Source organism: Podarcis bocagei (assembly GCF_964188305.1).
Source record: "Podarcis bocagei genome assembly, chromosome: 4".
NCBI lineage: Eukaryota > Metazoa > Chordata > Lepidosauria > Squamata > Lacertidae > Podarcis > Podarcis bocagei.
Genome location: NC_138128.1, coordinates 6247680 through 6274555, shown reverse-complemented (window position 1 = coordinate 6274555; position 26876 = coordinate 6247680). Strand labels below are relative to the sequence as shown.

At 43.6% G+C, this 26876-nt stretch overlaps 1 protein-coding gene and 1 long non-coding RNA gene across 2 annotated transcripts in view; one reads left to right on the top strand and one right to left on the bottom strand.

The window, feature by feature from the left end:
* LOC308585169 overlaps positions 1-26876 on the top strand; it is a 45235-nt gene that overhangs the window by 2920 nt on the left and 15439 nt on the right. Inside the window, exon 2 of the long non-coding RNA XR_014007106.1 lies at positions 8540-8610. This is a non-coding gene — a long non-coding RNA (uncharacterized lncRNA). The remainder of the gene's footprint in view (positions 1-8539; positions 8611-26876) is intronic.
* LOC308584962 (cytochrome P450 2J2-like) lies at positions 8485-23625 on the bottom strand. The gene is made up of 9 exons (XM_081190370.1): positions 23142-23625; positions 20052-20214; positions 18941-19090; positions 15952-16112; positions 14301-14477; positions 11469-11610; positions 10903-11090; positions 9779-9920; positions 8485-8936 (listed from the first exon to the last, which is right to left on the bottom strand). Exons 1-9 carry the CDS (start codon positions 23370-23372, stop codon positions 8740-8742), a joined length of 1551 nt encoding a protein of 516 aa, XP_081046496.1. The 5' UTR covers positions 23373-23625; the 3' UTR covers positions 8485-8739.

Below are 26876 nucleotides of genomic sequence, written 5' to 3'. Positions count from 1 at the left end.
GACCTGGAAATCAGAGGCCAAATTAAGGATTTCCAGCCATAGGGAGACTCCGTTGTAGTGTTCCAGAAATCTGATCCCCATCTCAAAATCCGCCTTGACTGACTTGATAAGTCTTACTCTATGGTGCGGGTGCTTGAGGCCCGCTGACAACCTGGCTAAGCGGGAGCGAAATGGGCGGCCTGGTGAAACTACTCTACATGCGAAGTTGAAATGATCTAGCAAGGACTAGGCCCCTCTAAGAGCGACTTTATTATTATTATTATTATTATTATTATTATTATTATTATTATTTCGTGAAGGGTTTGACAAATAGTTTCGTTAAGGGCAACTATTTCCCCCACTGGCAGGCGGGCGGATTGAGCTGCTGCGTCAAGCTCTATACCCAGGCAAGTAAGATGCGTTGAGGGTCTGCCTTATCTGCTGTGAGGGGAACTCCCAGCTCCTGGGCCAAAGCTGAGAAGATCTCCAGAAGGGAGGCACATTCGCCAGTATTGGGTTTCCCAATGAGTAGAAAGTCACCGAGGTATCAGTTTGTACCTTGAGTGTAAACAAAACTCAAGCAGAGCCACACAAAAAGAAAACTTAGATAGTGCTGTGATAAGGTGCTGTTGAGACTACATCTTGCAAAACATCCTGTCTTTAGCTGATCTTATTCATGGTGCTTCAGAGAGACCAGAGGGCATCCCTAAGAGCATATTGGGAGGGAAAGTCCTTAACAGCAGGGCAAAATGTATTAACATAGAAACCATCATTCCTAGAACTGTGTCCTGAACCAGCGAGGTTCCTTGCTCCCCCGTGTATCTATGTTTTCAAAATGAACTGCTTCCCCTCTGCTTGACCATTACTCCTAACACAGGAAGGATATGGAGCAAAGTCTGGCCGAGCCGGCTGCAGAACAACCAATCGGCATAGCCTTGACAATGTAATATTTCCCTTGAAATTTGAATCCCAGCAAATGAGAGTCATTGGGATGAACTGGCAATAGACAGAAGGCTGACTATGTCACATTTTGCCAAGAGTGCCTCGTAACCAAAATTCCGGATAAGTCTTAGTGCCCGATCGAAGAATTCATTCGGAGAGGAGGGAGCTGGGGGGGGGGGGGCACCCGGATATGAACCAGGGACCTCTTGATGTGCAGTCAAATGCTCTACCACTGAGCTATACCCCCTTATTGTTGTTGTTATCATTCTATTATTATTTATCTGATATTTATTTATCTATTTATTGTTATTATTATTTATTATTGTTGTTATTTGTTAAAATCTAATCCAGTATTATTTGTTCAATCAACTACCACTGTAAGTAGAATTAATTACTGATACTATCAATTGTCTACCGTAACTGGCGATGATATGAAATAATTATTCATTATAGGGGATTGATCGGAAAAAACACTGCTCATAATCATCAATGAACGATCTAAATGCATTTAGGCAGTGTGAAATATTTTTGGGGTTATTATCCCATCCATGTGGCACCCCCGATGAGTTACGGCTATTGGCACCCATGCAGCCTGAGGTGTGAGTTGATTCCGTTGCAGAGCGCTTCCTCTTAGGCGCCAAGGATAGCATGCTAAAGCTACTGCCACAAACACGTGCCACCGCTTACAAGCGGTTGTACAGGGACGTGTTATTGACTCTGAAACAAATATACTAACTAATGATTGCTTTACTTACAATAAACAATGATTCTCAAGCATTCAGTTAAATGTTTAATTGTTTATCCCATTAGAATGTGCTTGCGTGTGCTATTTATTACTCTCTCTATATATATTAATATTTATTATTATTATTATTTGTTCTTTTTTTTTAAATTTTTCTTAAAATAAGATGCTTCCTACTTCATATTATAATATCTCATTCAATCCCCTGCAATGCAGAATATACCGGGCTCCCATACGGGGATCAAACCAGCAACCTTAGCATTATCGGCCCCATGCTCTAACCAGTTGAGCTATCCAGGCTCTCTAGAACTGTGTGGGACCCTGAGGGTCATTTAGTCCAACCCCATGCAAAGCAGGAATATATAATTGTTCCGTACAGGGATCAAACCTGCAACCTTGACGTTATTGTCACCACGCTCTAACCAACTGAGGGTTCTGAAATATATGTAAATTATTTATTATTAATGAATTTTATTTTATTTATTTATTTTTATGTTATTTGTTTATTTATATATTTATCTATGGATTTGTTTAATTAATTAATCAATTTAATCTTGGTATGTGACATCATTCCACTTATTCTCTGTTATTATTATTAATGTATATTTATCATTATTTATTTCTTTATTATAATAATTTTCAAAAAAAATTAAATAAATAAATTACATCCACTTATTTTATTTATTATTAGTAGTATTTTATTCTGTTATTTATCTATTCATTTGTATTTATTTATTTATTTGTTGTTGTTGTTCTATTATTTATTGTTATTGTTATTTATTACAATCTATTCCAGTATTATTTGTTCAAATAATTACCACTGTAAGTAGAATTAATTGATGATGCTATTAATTGATGATGCTATTAATTGTCTACCATAACTAATGATGATATGAAATAATTATTCTTCACTTGACTGGTTTGTATTTGCCTATAAATTTATTTATTTGCCACCAAGCAAAGGGCCAGGCAGATAGACACAGCTAAATAACACACAAGCATATAGGGATGGAACAATGGGCGGCCCCCACACTGCAATCAAATGGAAATGTCCCTTTAACTAACAGTTTGAAAAACATAAGGTTATGCTGGAGGCCACAGCAGAAGGAAAATGCTGCCAAAGACAATGTATCTTTGATTGGCCATCCGCCAGGTACCTGAGTCAACAATGTACCACGAACTGCCTGTCTTTAAGCGACAATGTATCCTGCCTGGTAGTTTATTATTATTAATTTTATTTATTTATTTCGTTAATTATTATTATTATTATTTTAAATTATTATTATTTTATTTATTTCTTTACTTATTTAACCAGTAAATATCTTGCTAATCATTGATACACTAATTCTCAATAAATTATTACAATGTAATTAAAGTTACTATAAAGCCGCTATCAATTTACACTAGCTATTGCTACTGGTTAATTAGCACCCTATTGTGTCCAATAAACTGGTCAAATTCGGACTTTATTCAAGCATCTCAAATCAGTTAACATAATATAAAATTAATGTAATCCCCATTTAGTAAAATCTCAAGCCTCTTAAATTAGTCTCTAATCAATTACTGAATATGTTGGTGCAAATCGAATGGCTTGATCAAATTACCTGATTGATATTTTAAATTAGATGTAAATAATATTTTGCAGATATTAATTAGCAAATTGAGACCACTGCTGACCACTAGATATCAGATAGTAAGGAACCTGCCTCCACCAGGGGGGCCTGCTTCAATTAATCTGCAATATATCTGGCAAACTGAATTTCAAGAACTGCTGATACTATCAGCAATTATATTGAAGTGACTCAGTTGCTGTGAGCAATGGGCGGAGACGACTGCAGGTAAAGCAGCCCCACCCGGAGACAAAGGGGACGCAAGGGGGTGGCAGTAAAGGTGTCACTAGAACAACAAAAGAGAACTGGTTCTGCAGCTAAAGCATAAGCTGCCTTCTGTAAGACCAGGAGGCTATTAATTGCCCAGCTATTCGGTGCTTAAGGGAAAACAAAGCAACCCTGGTCTGTGATCAAAGGACAATGCGAGGGGAAGGGGAGTGGGGGTGTGACTGCGTCTCCCAAGTAAAACAAATGCTGAAAGCAGCTAATATAACAATAAATGCCAGGCAAATAAAATCGAGTTCAACTAAGTAGTTCTTTGGATAGCACGTTCAACTAACAAAGACTTTGGAGTAAGCTGAACAGAATTACCCTGGGGATGCAGCTGCAGTATAGCTGCACACTCTTAAACCAAGCAGGGGGGGGGGGGATTGCAAGTCCGGTGCACAGGAAAAGTTTTAAAACTAAAGGGGATAAAGAAACACCCAGCGATAGCTTTTATTACTATGGGGCAACAGCGGGAGAGAAGCACCAGGCCGACCCAGAAGGGTTTAAGGTAAAGCAATAAGCAGCAAAATGGGACAATAGCAAAATTGGGGCAATGCAGTCTTCTGAAAGAAGTTTGTAAATGGAGCTGCCGCCCCCTGAAAGGGGAGGAAGGGCTCCAAGCCACACCACGGAGCCTGCTAGAGAAGGACACAAAGCCAGCTAGCGAAGGGGGAGGGAGGACAATATCAGCTCAGGAGGGACAAAATTCCAGAGTAGGGAGGGGGGGTAACGAAGGGGGAAGAGGGTGAGTTGAAATAATAATAAGCTGCTGGAAAAGCCCTCACAGGAATTCACAGCAATACTGCAAGCACACAGGCGCACAAACAGAGTATCTCCCCTTAGTTCGCCAGGGCGCTGAGGAACACACGCACACACAAATGCACACCCAGAGTGGCTATCCGCCGGTCGGAGGAGCGCTGAAAAGCCCAAATTAGCCGGCACGGAACCCACTGCCTTTAAGACAAGCTTTAAGAGGACGTAGAGGCAAAGAGGATAGTAGGTAGGCGGATGCAGCTGCAAGCGCACGTGTGCCAAGGCCAAAATAATACAAATAAAAGCAAAGTAACCAGGCAGTGAGGAAAACTGCACTGTGGCAAAACAAAGTCACTAACCCAGAAACATGCACCCAAAAGTAAAGGAGAACTTTAGGCAGTATAGTCGGGAGGCAGAGAACACTAGGAGTAAAGTCTTAAGGGTAACATAGAATTTCTGGAACTAAATATGCTCAGCAGACAGAAACAATGAGAAAAGCTTTGGAAATAAAATGAGAAAATAAGGAAGAATGAGGGGGAAGCAGTAGGAAAATGCAGGGTACATGCAAAGGGGGTTAGCTTGGACAACAGCAACAACAAGGCGGAACCTCCCTTTTAAAAGTCCTCTTCAAAGTACCGGCTCCACGTGGTCAGCAGCGTCAGCAGCTAGGAAGAAAAGGGGCGAGCAGAGGGCTGCCCCGACCTTATGTGGCCTCTGGAAGGCCCGCCCCTGCCGCCAGCCGATTGGCTGGTGCTGCAGGGGATGCAAATAAGGGAATCCCTTATGTGTGGGCGGGGTCGTGAGCCCGCAACCCCCCCTCCTCCTGAAGTTCGGAATGGGCATAAGCCCTGACTCTGAAACCTGGCAAGACTGAGGCTCTGTGAGCAGGTGCTTCCTGAAAGTAGGTGGTCCAGATAATTGCTCCATTGCCTTCTTTGCATGGTGTTGTACTACCCTTGAAATAGCAGGTTCATAGTCTAGAGGTGAAAAACTTTGCTTCAGGATGAGAACAGAAATTGTGCAGCGGCGGCGTAGTGGCAGCAGGAGGACCCAATAGCTAAAGTGGTGCTTCAGGTTAAGAACAGACTTCCAGAACGAATTAAGTTCTTAACCCAAGGTACCACTGTATAGTTACTCATCTCCTTGACATCTGAAGGCAAGGCATTCCACAGGGCGGGCACCACTACTGAGAAGGCCATCTGCCTGTTTCCCTGTAGCTTCACTTCCAACAGTGAGGGAACCACCAGAAGGCCCTCAGTGTCCAGGCTGAACAATGTGGGTGGATATGCTCCTTCAGTGGCTAAGAGTGCTTTTTACCAGCTGGTCCAGGACAGCCTGACCACTGTAATGGGGTGGGGGGAGCTGGCTAAAGAAGGGATGGGTGGTTTTGTTTTGTTGTTCTGTATCCTGTTTAAGACACACCCAATCAGGCTGCAATCCTACACACTTATCAGGAACAAAATTAAAATTTCCTTCTAGTAGCACCTTAGTGACCAACTAAGTTTGTTATTGGTGTGAGCTTTCCTGTGCATGCACACTCCTGGTGTATCTGAAGAAGTATGCATGCGCACAAAAGCTCATACCAATAACAAACTTAGTTGGTCTCTCTGGTGCTACTGGAAGGAAGTTTTTTATTTTGTTTCAACTACGGCAGACCAACACAGCTACCTACCTGTATCTAGACTTATCAGGAAGTAAACCTACTTATTGGGGCCTGTCCAACTCTGCAATACTATGATTATAAGTAGACTTGTGTAAGAACATTCAGTTACTGTGGGATAAAATCACTCCTGCCCACATAATCTTATGCAGTGGTGGCACATGTATGAGGGTGGTGAGGATGGCAATTACAAATAAGAAGTGCATCCTTAATGCAGCTGGTCTCAAGTGAGTTTACATGGGATTAAACCTTCACCCTGTTAGGAATTGTGTTTAGCACTGGGGCTCAGTTAAGTAACAGAGTTTCAACCCTAGATGGCAGAATCAACCTAGCCTGTAGAATTCCCTTTAAAACAGTTTACAGGTGGTGAAAGAGCATGTAGTAACTAACAGCACCATCCTAAGCATAATCCAAAATGGACAGATTTGCCCATATCTACTCATGTTAATAGTGGGGCATGGGCTCTGTGTGTGTGTGTGTGTGTGTGTGTGTGTGTGTGTGTGTGTGTGTGTGTGTAAGATGCAGCAGTCCCCCTCTTTGCTGGCCTTGACGTGGACTCCACTGAGGCAGAAGCCCAGCTTCCATCCATGTGGGTAGTAAGCAATCACTGACAGCCCTCCATCATACTTGTCATTATGTGATTGAAAAACAAAATGCAATGTAATGTTTCACTCTGAAGAAACAAAAGGAGACACCCATTCTGTTCAAACTTGTCAGCAGGCAGAAGTTGATAGCAACCCATTCTCTCATAGATCCAGCAATTAAACTGGAGATAATTTATTCCACCTGAACAAATCCCCTGTGAGACAATTTTACAGTCATACCTTGGTCCTCGAATGCCTTGGTACTCGGATATTTCGACTCCTGAATGCCGCAAACCTGGAAGTATGTGTTCTAGTTTGCGAACATTTTTCGGAAGCCGAACATCCAACGCGGCTTCCGCTTGAGTGCAGTAATCTCCTGCAGCCAATCGGAAGCAGCGCCTTGGTTTCAGGAGTCGAACAGACTACCGGAACAGATTAAGTTCAAGAACCAAGGTACCACTGTAATTACGTTCCTCAGTAAATGGGGGAGGGGGGACAGCAGAGGTTGATGCATGTAAGTCCAAGTGCTATAGCATACAACAAGATAAGAGTTCTATGCTGAGGAAAGTTCTGAATTGCAGCATTCAAGTTGTCGCTGTTATTTATTACAATCTTTTACCTGCCCTTCACCCTGAGTTCCAAGGTTGGGTTACAACAATTAAAACTCAATATTAAGGTTAAAATGCAATATTAAACAAGGTTGTTATTATTATTATTAGTATTATTATTATTATTATTATTATTATTATTATTATTATTATTATTCACCCCACCCATCTGGCTGGGTTTCCCCAGAAAAACAACTTTACATTATAAAAATAAGGTGGGTTCTAAAAATATACGCATCTCACGTATCAAAAACTAGGGTAAAGAGGTGGGAGGGAGTTCTACAACTTAGGGGCCGCTACAAATAATGCCTTTCCTGGGCTGCCACCACCCCAAGCTTCTGAGGGCGGTGGAACAACCCATTGTTGTGGTTAGTAAACCCAGTTTTGTACTTTGTATACACCAGGTGGCAGCTTGCCTTCTTCAATATTCATCGAGTAAATTATTTGCTCCTTCTTGCTACTCCTGTTATTTTCAAAAGGACTATTTCCAGAAGGAAATAGAAAATTGTGAAGAAGATTTTATGTGTAGGCTAGTACAGGACACCTGTGGTGACCTCATTACGGCCAGCTTGATCAGTTTTTTAGTTTCTTATCTGATCCATAGGTGCAGGTCATGCCATCTGTAACATCAACAGCTTTTCCATCAACAGGAAATGAACAAGTTTAAAACCACAGTGGCTATGAGTTTTACAGGGACATAAATGATTAGAACTGGTGATGTAGCTGTAATTGCACATCAGGCTGCTAGGTGGCCACGATAGAGATGAGTTCTGGAGATCTTCCAGAGAAGAACATCCGCTTACTCAGGGGGTGGTTAGCAGAGACAAAAGCAGAGTTAAGTTTCAGGAATGGTGTTGGCCTGATTTGGGCAAAAGGAAAACCCCTTTGGGTCTGTTTGCAGCTACAAGCAAGGGAAGGGGAAGTCCCTGGTGGGCAGTGATATAAGCTAAAGGAAAATAGTTGCATTTTGCAAGCAGTTTGGCAAGCAGGCGGGGAGGGGGGGCAAAGCTACCAATGGGTGCTACCAACTTGGGATCCAACATGACAGCCAATAGGAAAGCAGGAGATTGGCTGCTGCACCTATGAGGGAAGCAAGCGATCCTCTTAGAGTGTGTAATGCTGGGAACCTATCCACCGTTGGCTCAGGTTGTACATACATGAAAATAAGCCATCTATCATAAAGACACCACAGTTTCTATTGTGTCTCGTTGTCCCAAAAGGGAACACAGACTCTGATAAGTGTGCCTGTAACCCTCAGAATCTTGTAGCGCTCACAGAGATTGGGGTGGCAGGTAACAGCTCATTCTTTATCAAATAATACACTCACAGCTCAGAACACAGATCTGACCACATAGTTTATTCAGCTAACCCCTTGCCGTCTCTAAAACACACAGGAGAACTGCAAGAAATCGGTCCCAGATACTGGTGCACAAGCAATGAATGAGGAACAATGAATATTTGCTAGGCTGGTGGTAATTCTTTTATCAACCAGTGGCATCAGAGATTGGAGAAGCTCAACTGAGCAAGCCAAGAAAGAATGTGAGGATGGCGGGAAATGATTAAAGGAGGAGATTGCAGTAGTTGATCAGCCCCCCTAATTGTTTATGTGGCTGCAGCGGGGAACAGCGCAGAGTTTGTAGGGGCGAGGACGGACCGTCAGCCCTATTATAGGCTTCCTATGGACTCCTCTCACTCCTTTTGGCAGCTGGAACCTGAATGCTCTCAGCAGGCTGGTGAAAAAGATGAAGAGCTCAATCTTTGCCAGTTGCTCCCCTGGACACACCCGAGCACCTGCAGGAAAATAAAGAAAGAGGAACTGAATTATCTGCTATTCCACCTATACCCCAGAGTATTTACCCAGGGCACCAATTTGCTTTGACTCTGAGAAAAGAATCTGGGTGTCTGGACCAAGGCCTCATTCAGTCTATGAAAGCATCCTGTAGCAACTCCTCTTTCTACGATTCCTGAGTCCCTCATGCCTCCCTTTCAACTTTGGGGTGTGGGGATGTCACTGAGAAAGTGGGCTTTATTTCAGGGGCTGCCGAGACCTAGCTCAGCATGAGATCAGGACTGGTTACTTATTTTATTTCAGTAATGTGTTTATTTAAATCTCCCTTTTAAGTATTGTTATGGGTTTGCGGGAGGCCAGATCTCCCCTAATTCCTGAGTCTAGTAAAAGTTGCTTTAGTTGCTTCCTCAAACGAAATACCTCTAAGCGGCTTACAAAAGATAATCTAAAGTGTTCATTAAAAATACCATTACCGGTAAAAGCAAACACGGAAAACGAGGTTCATAATGAAAGCAATATAAAGAATCAAACCAGTAATTTAAAAAGAATTATACGTACTAAAATTACATGTTTAAACTGTATGCTAAAATCTCTATCATTAGCTAGTAGTGCTAATAGTAGTATTTAATAATTACCATTGTTTTTACGAATGATACTAGTTATTACTAATAATAATACCGTATTTTTCGCCCTATACTTCCACTAGATTCTGCTACATCTGCAGAAGTGGCATTTATGTTGTGTGGAAGATCACATAGAATGTGAAAATCATCTGGTAAGAAAACATCAAGAAAATGGAATAAAGTGTTGTCTGAATGCGACAGCTGGGGCTTCTTGCACATACCTGCACCAAATGGCAGAAATGCTTCTCTGTCCACAAACTGCCCGTCCTCGTCCAAAAAATGATTTGGGTTGAACTTTTTAGGTGTTGCCCATTCCTCAGGATCAAGAAGAACAGAGCGGAGATCTGGAGCAATCACAGCCCCCTGCAGGGAAGGAAGACTTGTCTCAGGAGTCATCTAAACACAACATTGCACTTTTGCCCTTCAGTTCCCCCATTTTCCACTCACATCGCTCAGTGAGGTCCACCTCTGAGGGCCTTCTAGCAATTCCCTCACTGCAAGAAGTGAGGTTACAGGGAACCAGGCAGAGGGCATTCTCAGTGGTGACACCTGTCCTGTGGCACACCCTCCCACCAGATGTCAATCAAATAAACAACTATCTGACTTTTAGAAGACATCTGAAGGCAACCCTGTTTAGGGAAGTTTTTAATGTTAGATGTTTTATTCTGTTTTTAATCTGTTGGGAGCCACCCAGAGTGGCTGGGGAAACCCAGCCAGATGGGCGGGGTATAAACATCATCATTATTATTATTATTATTATTATTATTATTATTATTATTATATCCACTAATCTTTACATACAAGCTTCATTCTCCTGGAACTGAAGAATTGCATTTTATTTCTTTAATAAATGATGAATTTTCAGATTTGCATTTCATGAATTTAAAAGTCTTGAGTGCTGATGGAAGGATGCAAATTGTGAAGAAGCTCCGCAGAAGCGATCCTGTGCGTTTCTGGGGCACTCCCACCAATGTGCCTGCGCAGATGCTATCTCCCCTGTCATCTCATTCCTCTTCTTCCCAGGAAGCAGGAGCAACTCTGCTGCTGGGAGGCAAGGTGTGCAGCTGCACCTCTGCTCACCAATCGCTCCTGCTGCGGATTACAACTCCCAACAGCCCCTGCCAACATAGATCAATGATGGGGGTCACAGATAATGTGAGTTGTGGTCCACATCTGGAGGACACAGCGCAAGATGTTCCTGCATGAACTCCCCTCTCTTTTTTGGAAATGGAAGAAGCTAAAGTTTCTTTCTTCAGAATTTGCACTACAAGGGAACCTGCCTCTCTTGTGATCTTGTGACCTTCCCCCTGAGCTATAGAAATGCAGCTGTTACAATCATCTATACCTTGGGAATGTGAAAACCGTGCAAGTTCACGTCCTTCACGGTTTGCCTTGGAACCCCAAATAATAAGATATATCTTGAACGCTGGATCTCGTGAATCACAGCATTGGTGTAGGGCAGCTTCTTCCGATCTTGATAGCGGATTGAGTGAGATGAACCGAAAACATCTTCCATCTCCTGGTAGACTTTCTCTGAGGAAAATGGTGGAGAATTAAGCTTTGTTTCGGATGAAACATCTCAAGTGAAACAAGTTGATCAATCATTAAGGGGTATTTGTTCCACCTAGTATTCCACCTAGACCTGCTGGGGGGGGGTGAATAATGATTTTCAGAGGGATAGCCTCTGGCAGCAAGATCTGCACGGATCTTCCAGAGATCTGGAGCATGGTGCCGTCAGTATGCTGGTGACACACAGCTCTGTATCTCCATTCCACCTGAATCAAGAGATGTTTTGAAGGTGTTTGCCTGGAAGTAGTGATGGGCTGGATGGGGGCCAACCTAAGAGGAATTCAGGTCCAAGATCAAGAGGTCAAAATGGCCTCTTGCTGCCATTGCACAGTTCTCTCTCACCTTGAATATCTGGATGTGTCGCCATGAGGAGCAGTGCCCATTGCAGAGAGGTAGCAGTTGTCTCTGTTCCAGCAATAAAGAGGTCAAAAATACACTGAGCCAGGTTGTCCTCATTGTAGGTAGAGTAGGGGTCATCCTTGTTCTGTTGTAAGCAATAGCAGAGGTTAGATTCAGTTCACAGTGACTCACAGGCCCCAGTTGGCTAAGCTAAGACCAGCGGATCTTACACCAGTATAAGCCTTGGAAAATGGGCCTTCCATATAATATACAAGTATTAATAAAAATTGCAGGCAGCGAAGTGCCTCTTTAAATGAGGTGGTGCCTTTCCTGAGATTATACCTGCTGTGACACAGATGTGCTAAATCAGAAAAGTATACTTTTTGCTTCAAAACTATTGTTTTTTGCATTTACAGTGGTGCCTCGCAAGAAGAAATTAATCCGTTCCGCGAGTCTCTTCGTCTTGCGAAGCACGGCTATTAGCGGCTTAGCAGCTTAGCGGCTTAGCGGCTATTAACTGCTTTAAGAAAAAGGAAACAAACTCGCAAGAACTCGCAAGACGTTTCGTCTTGCGAAGCAAGCCCATAGGGAAATTCGTCTTGCGGAACGACTCAAAAAATGCAAAACCCTTTCATCTTGCGAGGCATTCGTCTTGCGGGGCACCACTGTACGTACGTAAATTTTATTGATTAATCAACATAAGTGCATACAGTTAATCAACTAAGACTTACCTCCATCAGTTTCCAGATGACCTGCTCCTTGAGCATTCATCCTGATTTGTTTGTGAGGAGGTTAGATGCTGTTGCATCGAAGCAATTGTTACCCCGCACTTCCAAATGCAATTCCCTGTCACTTTCTGTATCTTGGGGGGGGGGGGGAGTAGATCATTGTTCAAAACCTCCAACAATCCTCTATAATCGTGCACCCTAAATTTGCTTGTTTGCGATTGAATCCCATCCAAAAAAAACAACAATGACAGTCTGGAAAGAAAACCCCATTCTTATTGTGAGAATCTAGTCCAACCCCCTGCAATGCAAGAATCTCACCAAGATCATTCATGGCAGGTGGCCTTCCAGTCTCTGCACATAGGTAAGCTCTGGAACTCCCTCTCATGGGAGAGAGCAATTGCTACTAACCTACATGGCTTTAAAAGAGCACTATGAACAGCGGGTGGCGCTGTGGGTTAAACCACAGAGCCTAGGACTTGCCAATCAGAAGGTCAGCGGTTCGAATCCCCGTGACGGGATGAGCTCCCGTTTTTCGGTCCCTGCTCCTGCCAACCTAGCAGCTCAAAAGCACTCAAAGGGCAAGTAGATAAATAGGTACCGCTCTGGCGGGAAGGTAAACGGCGTTTCTGTGCACTGCTCTGGTTCGCCAGAAGCAGCTTAGTCATGACCTGGAAGCTGTACGCCGGCTCCCTCGGCCAATAAAGCGAGATGAGCGCTGCAACTCCAGAGTCGGTCATGACTGGACCTAACAGTCAGGGGTCCCTTTACCTTTTTATGAATAGCTGCTAGCCAGGATGTCTATGCCGTGCCTCCATGGTCGGAGGCAGCAACGCTTCTGAATCCTAGTTGCTGGAAATCGCAGGAGGGGAGAGTTTCTCTTGTGGTCGGATCCTGCTTGCTAGTTTCCCACAGGAATCCTGTTGGCCACTGTGAAAGCAGGATGTTGGACTAGAGAAGCCATTGGCCTGATCCAGCAGCTCTTATTATGCTCCTATACCAGGCTTCCTCAACCTCGGCCCTCCAGGTGTTTTTGGCCTACAACTCCTATGATCCCTAGCTAGCAGGAATTGTAGGTCAGGGATGATGATGATGATGATGATGATTGTTATTGTTATTGTTATTGTTATTGTTATTGTTATTGTTATTGTTATTGTTATTAATACCTCGCCCTCCCCAGCCAGAGCCAGGCTCAGGGCGGATAACACCAGTAGAATTACAGTAAAATCATAATAGGGGGGAAAAACAATTTAAAATACAGGTTAAAATGCAATTTAAAATGCAGCCTCATTTTAAAAGGATCCCATAGATCAAAACCGTAAGGGGAGGGAAACATAAGGGTCAGACTGAGTCCAAACCAAAGGCCAGGAGGAACAGCTCTGTCTTGCAGGCCCTGCGGAAAGATGTCAAGTCCCACAGGGCCCTAGTCTCTTGTGACAGAGCGTTCCACCAAGTCAGGGCCAGTACTGAAAAGACCCTGGCCCTAGTTGAGACCAACCTAACCACCTTGCGACTTGGAACCTCCAAAATGTTCTCATTTGTGGACCTTAAGGTCCTCTGCAGCGCACACCAGGAGAGGCGGACCCATAGGTACGTGGGTCCTAGGCCGCTTAGGGCTTTAAAGATCAAAACCAGCTCCTTAAACCTGACCCTGTACTCCACCGGGAGTCAGTGCAGTTGGTAAAGAACCGGGTGAATGTGACCCTGCGGCAAGGACCCCGTAAGGAGCCTCCCCACGGCATTCTGCTCCCGCTGGAGTTTCAGGGTCAGCTTCAAGGGAAGCCCCGTGCAGAGCAAGTTACAATAATCAAGCCTGGAGTGACCGTCGCATGGATCACTGTGGCCAGATAAGGACGAGAAAGGTAAGGTAAGGTAAGGATGATGGGAATTGTAGTCTCAAAACATCTGGAGGGTTGAGGTTGAGGAAGCCTGTCCTAGACTGTCGAGGATATGAAAAGATCTACTTTCCCCAACCATTTCACTGCACGGCGGCTGACTAATAAGGGCAGGGGGGATTCCCAGCGGTCCCGCAGATGTTACTGTTCGATCGTAACAGAGAATGCAACGATTCCTTGAAGAAGAAGCATTCACCCACAAAGCAGTTCCTTACCCTCTCCATCTGAGATAGATAGAAATCGATGAAGTCTATTGGTTCATGCACGGTCTGGTCTTCCTTGTGCTTTGCTATCTCGTTCTTCGCAAATGAAAAGACCATCTCCATGGAGGACAATGCAGTCTTGTGAGGCCCTGGGAGAAATTTCATGACAGACGGGAGAATTTCGTAGAGCTACAAGGAAAGAAAAGGCACATCCTATCAGCAACACAACCCACAAGTCAACTCCAACCTCATGCTTTGGCTTGTTCTTTAGGGCTAGAAATTTCACCCTGAGCGTCTGAAGGGTGAGATAGAGGAGAAATTCAGTATTGTTCACAATTATAAGTGAACTTTCTGGCCTGAACTTTCTGGAACAATACAGGAACAGAGCCACACTTTGAAATCTGCACTCCTCTGATCTTTATAGTGCAGCTCTCCAGGCAAGCAATGTGTAAAAATGCATATGCTAGGGTAAAGGGCACATAAGACGTGTATATATTAGTTGAAACAGTGTAAAATTTGCTTTGCAAAGATGTATTGGAGCATAAAGAAGAACCTGCTGTATCTGGGATGGTCCATATGGTACAGCATGACATGCTTAATCTCAGGGTCATGGGATTCAAGCCCCTCATTGGGCAAAAGATTCCTGCATTTCAGGGGGTTGGACTAGATGACCCCCATGATCCCTTCCAGCTCTACAGTTCTATGATTCCATGATCAGGTCGCATCTAGTCCAGCATCCTGTTCTCACAGTGGCCAACTCATTTGAGCACAAGACCTCCTGTGGTTTCTAGCAACTGGTCTTCAGAAGTATTTGATGCCTCTGACCATGTCTGTGTGGTGAGGCTTCCTTATCAATATGTGCCACTTCCTTCCAAAATGTCCCTTCGTGGAATCTATTTTATTATGGCATTTGCAAGAGTGTACTGAACCTTTATTTGTTTCATTCTGACTGCAATAATGTGCTCCACACAGTTCTTGTCCTGTGCTCCCATTTTGTTTTTCTTGTTTGCAGGTTGCTGCTTTTGAAAACTCAATAAACATATTTTTTTAAAGAGAGAGAGAGTATACCATGGGTAGGCAAACTAAGGTCAGGGGGCCGGATCCAGCCCAATTGCCTTCTAAATCCGGCACACGGACGGTCCAGGAATCAGCGTGTTTTTACATGAGTAGAACGTGTGCTTTTATTTAAAATGCATCTCTGGGTTATTTGTGGGGCCTGCCTGGTGTTTTTACATGAGGAGAATGTGTCATTTTATTTAAAATGCATCTCTGGGTTATTTGTGGTGCATAGGAATTCATTCATTTTCCCCAAAAAATATAGTCCAGCCCGCCACAAGGTCTGACGGACAGTGGACTGGCCCCCTGCTGAAAAAGTTTGCTGATCCCTGGTGTATACTGACATATCCCTTGCAGCAGGGGTAACCCATGTGGTGTTGCCCAGATGATTTAGACTACAGCTCCCATCATTCCTGATCATTGGCCATGCTGCCGGGGGCCAATGGGAGTGGTAGTCCACAGCATCTGGCCACAGCATCTGGAGTTGACATTGCTGGCTATCCCAGTTTGAACTGATGTCTACTGTAGGCAACCACAGTTCACGGGCCTCCCATCTCATGCTCTCCTCCACCCGCCCACCACCAAGCCTCAGCTTCAACCTACTCACGCCATGAAAGAAGCTGGCTCCAAACTGTAAGCTAATCCGAATGGCTTCCATCAGCCTCAGGAATTCTTTATCTTCAACAGAAAATCGGTATCCAAAGGACACGGCACATATCACGTTGCAGACTGAATTGATGATGTGTAAGGATGGGTCAAATGGCTGCCCTGCAGATGAAATCTTAATGAGATCCAATGCTCATATATACCCGTATTTTTCACTCTATAACACGCACCCGACCATAACATGCACGTAGTTTTTAGAGGAGGAAAATCCGTAGGCATGCCACCCGTAGGCATTCCTTCCATAGCACGCACAGACATTTCCCCTTACTTTCTAGGAGGAAAAAAGTGAGTGTTATGGTGCAAAAAATACTGTGTGTATATATATATATATATATGCTTTCGTAGATTTTCACGGGTACAGGAATGCAGGTTTTGGTGTCTTCGGGTGTCTTCCCGTGTAAGAGTTGGGGTGTCTAGGCGACGTTTCGACGAGGTCTCACTCGTCATCTTCAGGCTGGTGCTTTCGGCTTCTTGTTACTAGAACAGAGCAGGATCTCAGTGTTTGAGTTCCTATAAATACTGTTGAGGGGGTGTGGTGTATAGCCTCCAACGTTCTGGGCAGAGAGGGAGTTCCCAGGTTAGTGTGCCTTTTCTTCTTTTGTTCCTTAATTACTTGAGGGATATCTTGAGTGATTTCTTGAGTGATATTCTGAGTACCACTTAGGAGGGTCATTAGGTGTGGATTAGTTGCTAAAGCTTTCGTGTCTTGACCTCTTGAGCTTGTGAAGAGTTTTTCTGAGAAGATGGCTGTACTGCACTTAGTTGTGCTCTGGCTTGGCTTCGTGTATAGGGGCGAGCTGTGGTTTTGTGCCCTGTGCCAGCCAGATCTGTGTAGGGATTGCAGGGGGGTGCAGCATCCGGAGGTGCCACTATGGTTTGGCTACTGGATGGTGTCTGTACTTTATCTGTGGAGAGGGTCTGGGTTTGGGTCTGGTGTGGCTCGCCCCTATAGCTCGCCCCTATACACGAAGCCAAGCCAGAGCACAACTAAGTGCAGTACAGCCATCTTCTCAGAAAAACTCTTCACAAGCTCAAGAGGTCAAGACACGAAAGCTTTAGCAACTAATCCACACCTAATGACCCTCCTAAGTGGTACTCAGAATATCACTCAAGAAATCACTCAAGATATCCCTCAAGTAATTAAGGAACAAAAGAAGAAAAGGCACACTAACCTGGGAACTCCCTCTCTGCCCAGAACGTTGGAGGCTATACACCACACCCCCTCAACAGTATTTATAGGAACTCAAACACTGAGATCCTGCTCTGTTCTAGTAACAAGAAGCCGAAAGCACCAGCCTGAAGATGACGAGTGAGACCTCGTCGAAACGTCGCCTAGACACCCCAACTCTTACACGGGAAGACACCCGAAGACACCAAAACCTGCATATATATATATATATATACACACACACACACACACATATATCTACATATACACACACACATACATACACACATACACAAACACACTTATTATTCTTTTGCTATGCAAAAGGAGAAATTGTGATTGGTTAATCAGTCTTTCTTGCTCCTTATCTCCATTGTTATTCCAATATATGTTCTTGTTTGTTTGTTTGTTTGTTTGTTTGTTTGTTTGTTTGTTTGTTTCCAAATTGGAATCAATTAGGCATCCATTTTACAGAAGAATGGGACAGAAGAATGAGGAGATAACTGGGCTTAGTGAGCTGGTAGGGTCTGTGGCACAGAGAAGTCCAGAATCAGAGGCAGAAGCTGAAGCAGGAGAGTGGAAAGAAAGAGGCCAAGAGACAGAGATGAGTCAGGCTGCTGAAGAGTCACTGGTGTCTGCCCCTTCCCCCTGCTCTCCCAGAACCAGAAGAGGCATGAAAAGGGTAGAGAAGAGATTGGCTGCATGTAGGCATAGTCTCCGATTGCTTGGGGGGAAACCCTGGAGAGGAGGGGACTTAGGCAGCAGTGGGAACGCAGGGACCTTCAGTCTCAGGAACTGCTCCATGCAGACAAGATCTGCCGGGGATGGGTGGCTGTGCTCATTAAACCTGACACTCCGTCAAGTCCATGCAGATCATGTTTTTGCTAATAAAGAGCTAACTCCAAATTGCACTGTGTGATTTACTGCCAGTTCACTCCACACACACACACACACACACACACACACACACACTCCAGTGCATTTCTTGCTTTCTCAGCAATTTGCTCTTCAGGATCAGGGAACTCTCCTTAATGGTGAGTGGTGGAGCATGTCCAGGTTGCAGCAGCAGGGAGAATCTGCAAAATCTGGGGATGAGAGCACCAAGCTCAAGTCCAAGCGCCTTTCTGCTCATACAAGTCACTCCTGGATCCAGCCGAAGGTTCATTGTATGCATCACTCTAATTAGTTGCTGTCAACTGCAAATTATTGCCGGAGCTTGAGAATATATTGTATAGTGACCCAAGCCCAACCCTGTTCATTAATTTCAACTTCCTTTCATTATAAACTAAATTAACACTCAATTAAACATTTTGAATTTACTGTGCTAATTGCAGCCTTCCCTGGCCATTGTCATTATAAACCATTAAGAAAGTTCCTTAGTTTAAAAAAGAGTTTAACACACTTTGCCTACTTAATAAAATCAGGGTGAGACAATTGCACAATTCACAGACAATGTAATGGTCTCAAACAATAGCAAGTCCTGTCACCTCGGCAATCCATCATCTCCCATGATTATTATTTTTTACACCAGCAGGATGCAAACTAGGCACTGACTCTTTGCACTGCGGCTGCTAAATATTTGTATTCCCAAGCAATCCCTACCCAATTTACAGGATGCCAGTGGACTCTTCTCTCTCAGCTTCCAAAACTGAACCACTCTTCTGCTGTGAGTCCCAGGAAGTTGCCCCAACCCGAAGATTGTCTCAGGCAGAGGTGGATAACAAACCAGCATGAGTTAGCCTCATTTTCTTCTATCACGTACCCTTTGCACGTGCAAAGATCTCCACAAGCTCAATGGCCTCCTCTTCTATTTGGTGCTCCATGCCTTTCTTCCCCAGCCCCAGCTTCCGCATAGTAATCACGCTGAACCGTCTCTGCTGCTTCCAGGTGTGACCGTTTGAAAGTACAATACCTAAAACCATCACAGACCAGTGAGAAATTATTGCTTACAAAATTCATATAAAAGCTATTACGTCAGCAGCCTAGAAAACACCAGTGCAGTCCATGCCTAGGCATTAAAGAACCTAAGAACAGAAGACTGGTGCAGAATCTATTTTTTCGTTGTGGAGTGTTATATCTCTGATATGGGACACCAGTGAACGTTTCAGAAAATGCATATGAGAAACAAGACCTTCATCATCACTCCCTCTATTACGAAACTCAAGCACTGAGTACCAACAGGATTGGAGCCAAAATGAGGCTAACAGCAGGGAGGTATCAGCATGCCCAGTGGGGTCCTAAGGTTTGCAGAATACCTGGGGCCATCAAGAATCAGAGAAAATTAGCGCATGCGAAAACTACTGTTAAAAGAATTCTTTACATTAGTTTTACTGGTTACAATGCTAGTACTTCTAGCTTCTTCTTTTTTTACACTGCAGTACCAGTTCCATTATGGAACTGCGGCTCTTTAATCAATATGTACAGACTGGGAGTGAGTCACTGCCCCAAAACTTTGCAGGTACAAACAACACTGAAAGAAGAGCTTCTTTGTGGCCACTCCAAAAGCATCAAGAGCGCAAACCATCATTGAATGCACAAAGAAAGGATGTTTAGAGGGGCCCAAGCTGCTCCCTTTCCCATCAGTGCATGTCCTGTTACTTCCTGCTGAAATCCTGTAACTTTCCATTCCGCAAATGTTCCCGGCGGAGGGTTGTCCAGCTTTGATTGGATAAAGCAGCAACACTGGGAAAGCAGAACAACTAATAAAGTGGTGTGGATTGTCCAGTATAAATTCACCACTACTCTTGCATCAATGACATGTTTCAGAAGAAGACGCCCATGGGGAAAAGGTACATCCCATATGGAAGGGTCCTTTGTTTCCTTCACTGGAGAAAAGGCTAAGAGAAAACCTCCTACTCAAACCAAGAACTTACCCCTATTTTTTGCTGCACTTTTAAGGAAAGGAGTTTCTGGGCGGTCAGCAAAATCATCCGAATGGTTGATTAGGCTTTCCTTGACTGCTTTGTAGCCGGACAGTATGACTGCAGGTATAGGCCCAATCCATACCGTGCAAATGTTCCCATATTGCTTTGCCAACTGCCATTCAGATAAAAAAAGAGAGAGAAGAGATTAGTTATATTCAGGATATTTTGGAAGCTTCAAGTACTGGCTCGTAGGGGCATTTTGATTTGAATCATCGCTCAGGAAACGCTGGAGCCGTAAGGTGTGTGAGAGAGATGAATGCTGCAGCCCAGGGAAGTCTTAGAACTTATAATGTAAGGCCACCCAGCTGGATGTTACTGGGAATGGACAGAACATGATCTACTATGCCGGCTGCAGGTTGTGTTTCTTTTGAATCTTTTGTGGTTTCAGTTTTGCAGTACAAGCCGTCTGGGCTGGGCAAGTGTCACTCGCAATTCAGGACTCTAGCCAGTCAGCCAGGACCACCATCAGGGTGCTTCATACCATTCCACCTCCTAACTGGTTTTCCACCTCCTCCCACCAGCAGGCTGTGTCCCAAAAAAACTTCTCAGCCCTCAGTGTGACATTTTGGGGTGTGTCCTCCACACAGCCTAATGCATTTTCTAAAGGGTTTTTTGTGCACTTCTGCAAACCCAAGGATTTCCTTGAGCCTCCAGAACCACTGCCCGGTTCATGGGTGGTGCCATTTTTGGATATATAAGAAGCCATACTTGGGGGGGGATGTGCTGCAGTGTTAGCTGAAGCTTTTGAAGAATTAATAATAATAATAATGATAATAATAATAATAATAATAATAATAATAATAATAATAATAATAATAATAATAATAATAGCTTCCAAAGACTCTCCTCCCTGGAAGAGAGGGGAGTGGTTGTGGGCGGGAGCCCGAGCACCGCCCCTAGCAGGGAGCATTAGCCCCCTGCCTCCTCCTCTTCTCACCTGGCTGGCGCCCACGCCCCCTCGGCAGGCATCCAACCAGGTGCCTTCAAGGGGGCGTGTTCAGCAGCCTTTTGCTGCGGCGCCAGCCTCTCCCCAGCCTCATTCTTCGCCATCGTCCCGTCGCGAGTCACCCACCCTCCACTCCCTTAGAGTTAGGGCTTAGGTCACTGGCCTTGCTATGGACCTTAGGTTGGTTGCCCTGGTTGTCTAGGGGGCCTGGTAGGAATTTTTCCATTTGGCATTAGGCTTTTTGGTTTTTTCGCCTACCTCGTAGCAATCGTCACAACTTTTTGTGGTATTGGTGGGTAGGTTAGGCATTGGAATAATGTGTTGTGGTGTGTCGAAGGGCTGGGTGTGGCCATCGCCTATGCCTTCAATTTTTGGATATTCCGTTAAAGGAATCTGGGGTCGTTACTCTGTCCGATGCCTGCTTGGCGGGAGGCCATGGCACGACCCTCGGTGACATCAGGGGAGAGCCTATAGTTGGATTAGCATCAACAGGCTCGACCTACTGGTGAATAAACCCCCTTGTTTTAGACATCCAATGCCTAAGCCAATACCTTTTCACTGCTGTAATCAATAAAGTTGTGGCCTTTTCTTGCCCATTAACCTTATATCACGTGTCCTTGTGTATTTATTTCACATCGCGGGGGTCGGGTCCTCGAACCACAACCGAATATTAAAAAAAATACAGCAACAGACATTAAAAACTTCCCTAAACAGGGCCGCCTTCAGTTGTCTTTTAAAAAGTAAAATAGTTGTTTATTGCCTTGACATCTGGTGGGAGGGCGTTCCACAGGGTGGGTGCCACTACCGAGAAGGCCCTCTGCCTGGTTCCCTGTAACCTCACTTCTTGCAGCGAGGGAACGGCCAAAAGGCCCTTAGCGCTGGACCTCAGTGTCCAGGCTGGACGATGGGGGTGGGGACGCTCCTTCAGGGATACAGGGCTGTTTAGGGCTTTAAAGGTCAGCACCAACACTTTGAAATGCACTTGGAAACGTACTGGTAGCCAATGAAGATCTTTCAGGACCGGTGTTATATGGTGTCGGCGGCCACTGCCAGTCACCAGTCTAGCTGCAGTCTCACGTAAAGCATATTGTGGTTGTCACTCCTTGAGGACAGAACACTATAGATCTCTGCCTTGAGACAGTAGCTTTCTAAGAAGGTGACATATCAAATTAAGATGATAAAAGGTATTTCTGCAGTTAGCACATGGCCTTAAATAACTTTTTTGTACATGCTCAGACAGGCTTCCCTTCAACCACAAGAATCTCACCTACTCCCAGAGAGTCAGGTCTCTCTCTCAAAGGCAAAAGGTTGGTGATCTGCTATTTGTTCCACTGAGGTCTCTTTATTTGTTTCTACATCCATCGATGGGTAGAATATCACAAACTTTTATATGAGATAATGAATATGGAAATTCACCCAGTTATTTCACAATCGGTTAATTTTTATAAAAAAAGAAAAATAATTTTCATTGGCAATGTGACCAAGCAGAAGAGAATTCTTGACTAATTGGCTGGAATTACTGGAAAAAAACCCTGAAAAACTAATTGGATTGAGAACTGCGTAACTAAATTTCTGATAGGATACACACTAACCTTTAATATGATCAGTAGTTTTGTTGGAGAGAATACCAAAAATATATTGTTTCAAGGATTTCTTCTGCACATAAATTCTTAAAAGGCCCATAGATCAAGCGTTCCCAGATATAATCCATGGCCACCACAAGCTGCATTAATATGCTCCACAGCATGTCTGTGGATTTGAATATTCATTTTGATTTCTTATTGTATTTGTATTCCTTCTTTTATTTCTTACACTGTGCATTTTATTGCATTACATTTTTACTCTTATGGAATTAAAATTGTAATACATTAAAATTCAATATGTAAGAAATGAAAGAAGCAACAACAACAAAAACAATTTAAACAATGCAGCACATTGCAATTGCCACAGCAGGCAGAAAAATCTGCCAAGACGCTCAAGCCCTAGATTTCACAGGTGAATCATTATCCACAGTTCTCAAATAAAAGAAATAATTTGCAATGCCTTTTCGCTCTTCCTGTTTTTCAGCTGAAGAAGTATTTTGAAAGAAGTACCTTCATTAACGTATCCAGGGAGAGCATGACCCCAAACCGCCACATGCCTCCGATGATGGGAAGTCGAAGGGGTCCAGGAGGGTAGCGCTTGCGGGACCAGGGCAGTTTCATCAAGCGCAGAATCTTACGTGGAACCAAAGTAATCAGAGATTCCGATGCTCGCCCCATGGTCCGGTCTTCCTTTATTCCAGGCAGAGCCGGGTGAGAGGAATCCCCTTTTTCTGAGGGCATTTTGCGTTCATCAGAGACATCGCCACCTCTCTCATTTTCCCGGCTAGCACCTATTTATGTACTCCACTTTTGAAAGACAAACTGGACTCATCTGACTCTCTAACTAACTAGCATTTATTATAATTATCTATTTATAGCACACCCTCATGACTGTAACTGTTATCAAGATGGCTAATTGTTTTATCCCCATTATATTATAGTCTGGGTTTCCACTGCAGTGAATCAAATGTTTCTGTCCTGTGACAGCCTTTGGGTCTTGGTTTTGTTTTCTAGTGATTCTTGCTAGCCTCCTTTCCTCTACTGTTCTGTTACGGATTCTGTTACGTCAATAGTTATTTTTATAGTATTTGTTCATTTTATGCGAATTTTGCTTTAGCGCCTCTTCTTGTAAACAGAAAACTGAGATATCAGGGTTGTATTTAACTAACTCTTAAGTGGGGTGAGCTGCTTGTCCCATATTAAACTAGGTCTTGCATTTTTTGTTATTATTATTGTTGTTGTTTCTGCAACATTTATTAGATTAACTTCAATATAAAGAACCAAAACAATTCCTGGGGTTTTTCTCCTCCTGTCTACCTCCCTGTCTCCAATAGTTCTATAGCTCAGGCAAGTTTATCCCAGCATAAACATGCTGTCACAAAGATGAGCAAATTATCCATTTCATTTTCTCATTTTTCCATTCTTCAGTTCAGTCCCCCAGATTTCTGCCTCTGTTCTTTCTTGAAAAAAATTAAATCCTCATGAAAATTCACCAGCACTTTCCTGCAAATTTCTCCCAATATACCACACCTTTGTAATTTTGCATGCAATTTTGCACACACTGTTTGTTAGTTAGTTGGTTAGTTAGTTAGTTAGTTACTTTGACTAACATATGCATGCTTATGCATGCATCACCCTAGCATATGCATCTTTCGGAAACATCCTCATCCCTTATCGCAACATATATATCGTTTGACATGTATCCAGCTTTGCCATTTGATTAACCAAGGAAAGGGACCCTATGAATTTCCTGTTTTGGAAGTGCCTCGGGTCACATGCAGCTTTTGCTAATTTTGGAATTGCTGGTATATATCCAAACACTGAGCTACGACTCAAGTATTTGCCTGAGTTTTCTTCCAACTCTGAGCCACCTACAGTTTAGCTGTAAGTAACAGACTAACGATATTATCTTTATAGCTAAACTGTCCTACCTGTTTCCATCCACTGTTGAGAAATACGAAACAGGGGTTCAGCAGCATGTCATGATCCTTTAAGTGCTGTGTTGTTATTTCATTTTGCAGGTTACCTTCCTATTTTTGCATGTATAATGGTTGGGAGTTACTCGTGCGTAATCCTGCTCCGTTTGAGCATTAGATTGCCTGGTTAAACCCTCCGGACTGCACAGCCCATCTCAGCGTGGCTGCCCTTAGTCACTCGTAGAATCTGTCTGTGGGCGTTTCTTAAAGCGTTGCCAACATAAGAGTTGTTTGACGCCCAATCGTCTCCGCCTCTCACTGCGCGGGGGTCTCCTGCGCAGGGTGGGCGTGGGCAGAGGGGTGCTTGGGCTCTCCTCACTCACTTCTAACTAAGAGCCCTGGAGCCCCTGCACCTCCCTGTCCCGTTGCTCTCCTGAATCCCTGGTGTTACACTCATTCTCTTCCCCTACTTCCCAGCTGAGTCTCCCCCTAGCGCTGGGGCCTTCTCCTGCAGAATCAGAGACCCTCTCCTTCTCCCGTGCCTCTGATGGCAGTTCACTGACAGCATGCTTCCTATTTCCTTCCTATTTCCAAAACTTTTTAATGTTTTCATTTCAATGTTTTTATTTTATTTTAATGTTTTCATTTTGCAGGCTACCTTCCTATTTCCAAAACTTTTTAATGGGGCCATAAGAGCCCTGCTGGCAGGACCACACCTAGGGGTTGGCCAGGTGGGCATTTGGGCACTCACTCCAACTTGCTTGTCTCATGCACAACTAAACATGGTAGGTACTTAGGAAGTTGAGGCCACCCTCCCCTTCATAGCTGGCTGATTGATGCTCCAGGATAGCCAATAGTGGAGCAGCAGAGAGAGAAAGAGCAGGGTCCCACCACTGAGTTTGAGTAATGAGTGTGTCGTGTCGTGTCGTGTCGTGTCGTGTCGTGTCGTGTCATGTCGTGTCGTGTTAAAGGAGCCCTCCCCTCCCGCTGGAAACCACGGAGGAGGGAGTCATTCGCTCCGTAACACGCACAGACATTTTCCCTTACTTTCTAGGAGGAAAAAAATGCATGTTATGGAGCGAAAACTACGGTAAATACATGAAGCAGAGATTTTTTGAATCGGCTGATAAAGTAGGGAAACTTCTCGCTTGGCAATTAAGAAAAAGACAAAAGCAGAAAGTGATAAGTAAAATTAAAGTTGGAGAACATCAAATAGAAGATCAGAGAGAAATAAAGAAGGCCTTCCAGGAATCTTATAAAGACTTATATAAGAAAGAGAATAAGGAAGTAAGTAAAATAGAAAAATATATAGAAGATTTATAAAGGGAAACAAATAACAGTGGAAGAAAGAGAACAATTAAATAAACCAATAACAACAGAAGAGTTACAAAATGCGATAAAAAAGATGAAAATAGGATGGCCTTTCTACTAAATACTACAAAATTCTTGAAGAACAATTAACTCTGGTACTCTATAAGGTCATGAATAAGTTATACCAATCATATTTTTACCAATCATATTTTCAGGGGCGCCCTATATGATGTATGGGACAAGAACAAAAACCTGTTAGAAAGAACCACACCCTGGTGGCTATCTCCAACAGATATGTTAATAACAAAAAAATTAAATATGGAGGGAAAGAGAATAACTTATGAAGATATATTAGTGAAAACAGAGTATGGGTGGAGAATTAAACCATATGAGGAAATAAAAGATGGGCTTACAGGATGGTTACAATATCATCAGGTTAATGCTTTATTAAAAGAAGGTAAAACACTAAGGACATTAAGGATGAGATGGTCAAAGAAGTTATGATAAAGTGGGCGGTTGATTTTGGCTACAACATCGATTATGACAAATGGGTCAAATTATGAAATGAAGGGATGAAATTTACAGCATGCTCCAGCTTAAGAGAAAATTTAGGAAAAATGATGCACCGGTGGTATATTACCCTGGTCAAATTGGCCAAAATGTATAAATTGAACAATAGAGCGTGTTGGAAATGCAAATTAAAAGACGGGGATCTCTACCACATGTGGTGTGAGTGCGAAAAGATGAAAAAGTTTTGGGACTTACCGTATTTTTTGCTCTATAAGACTCACTTTTCCCCTCCTAAAAAATAAGGGGGAATGTGTGTGCGTCTTATGGAACGAATGCAGGCTGTGGAGCTATCCCAGAAGCCAGAACAACAAGAGGGATTGCTGCTTTCGCTGCACAGCGATCCCTCTTGTTGTTCTGGCTTCTGAGATTCAGATTATTTTTCTTTTCTTGTTTTCCTCCTCCAAAAACCAGCTGCGTCTTAATGTCTGGTGCGTCTTATAGAGCGAAA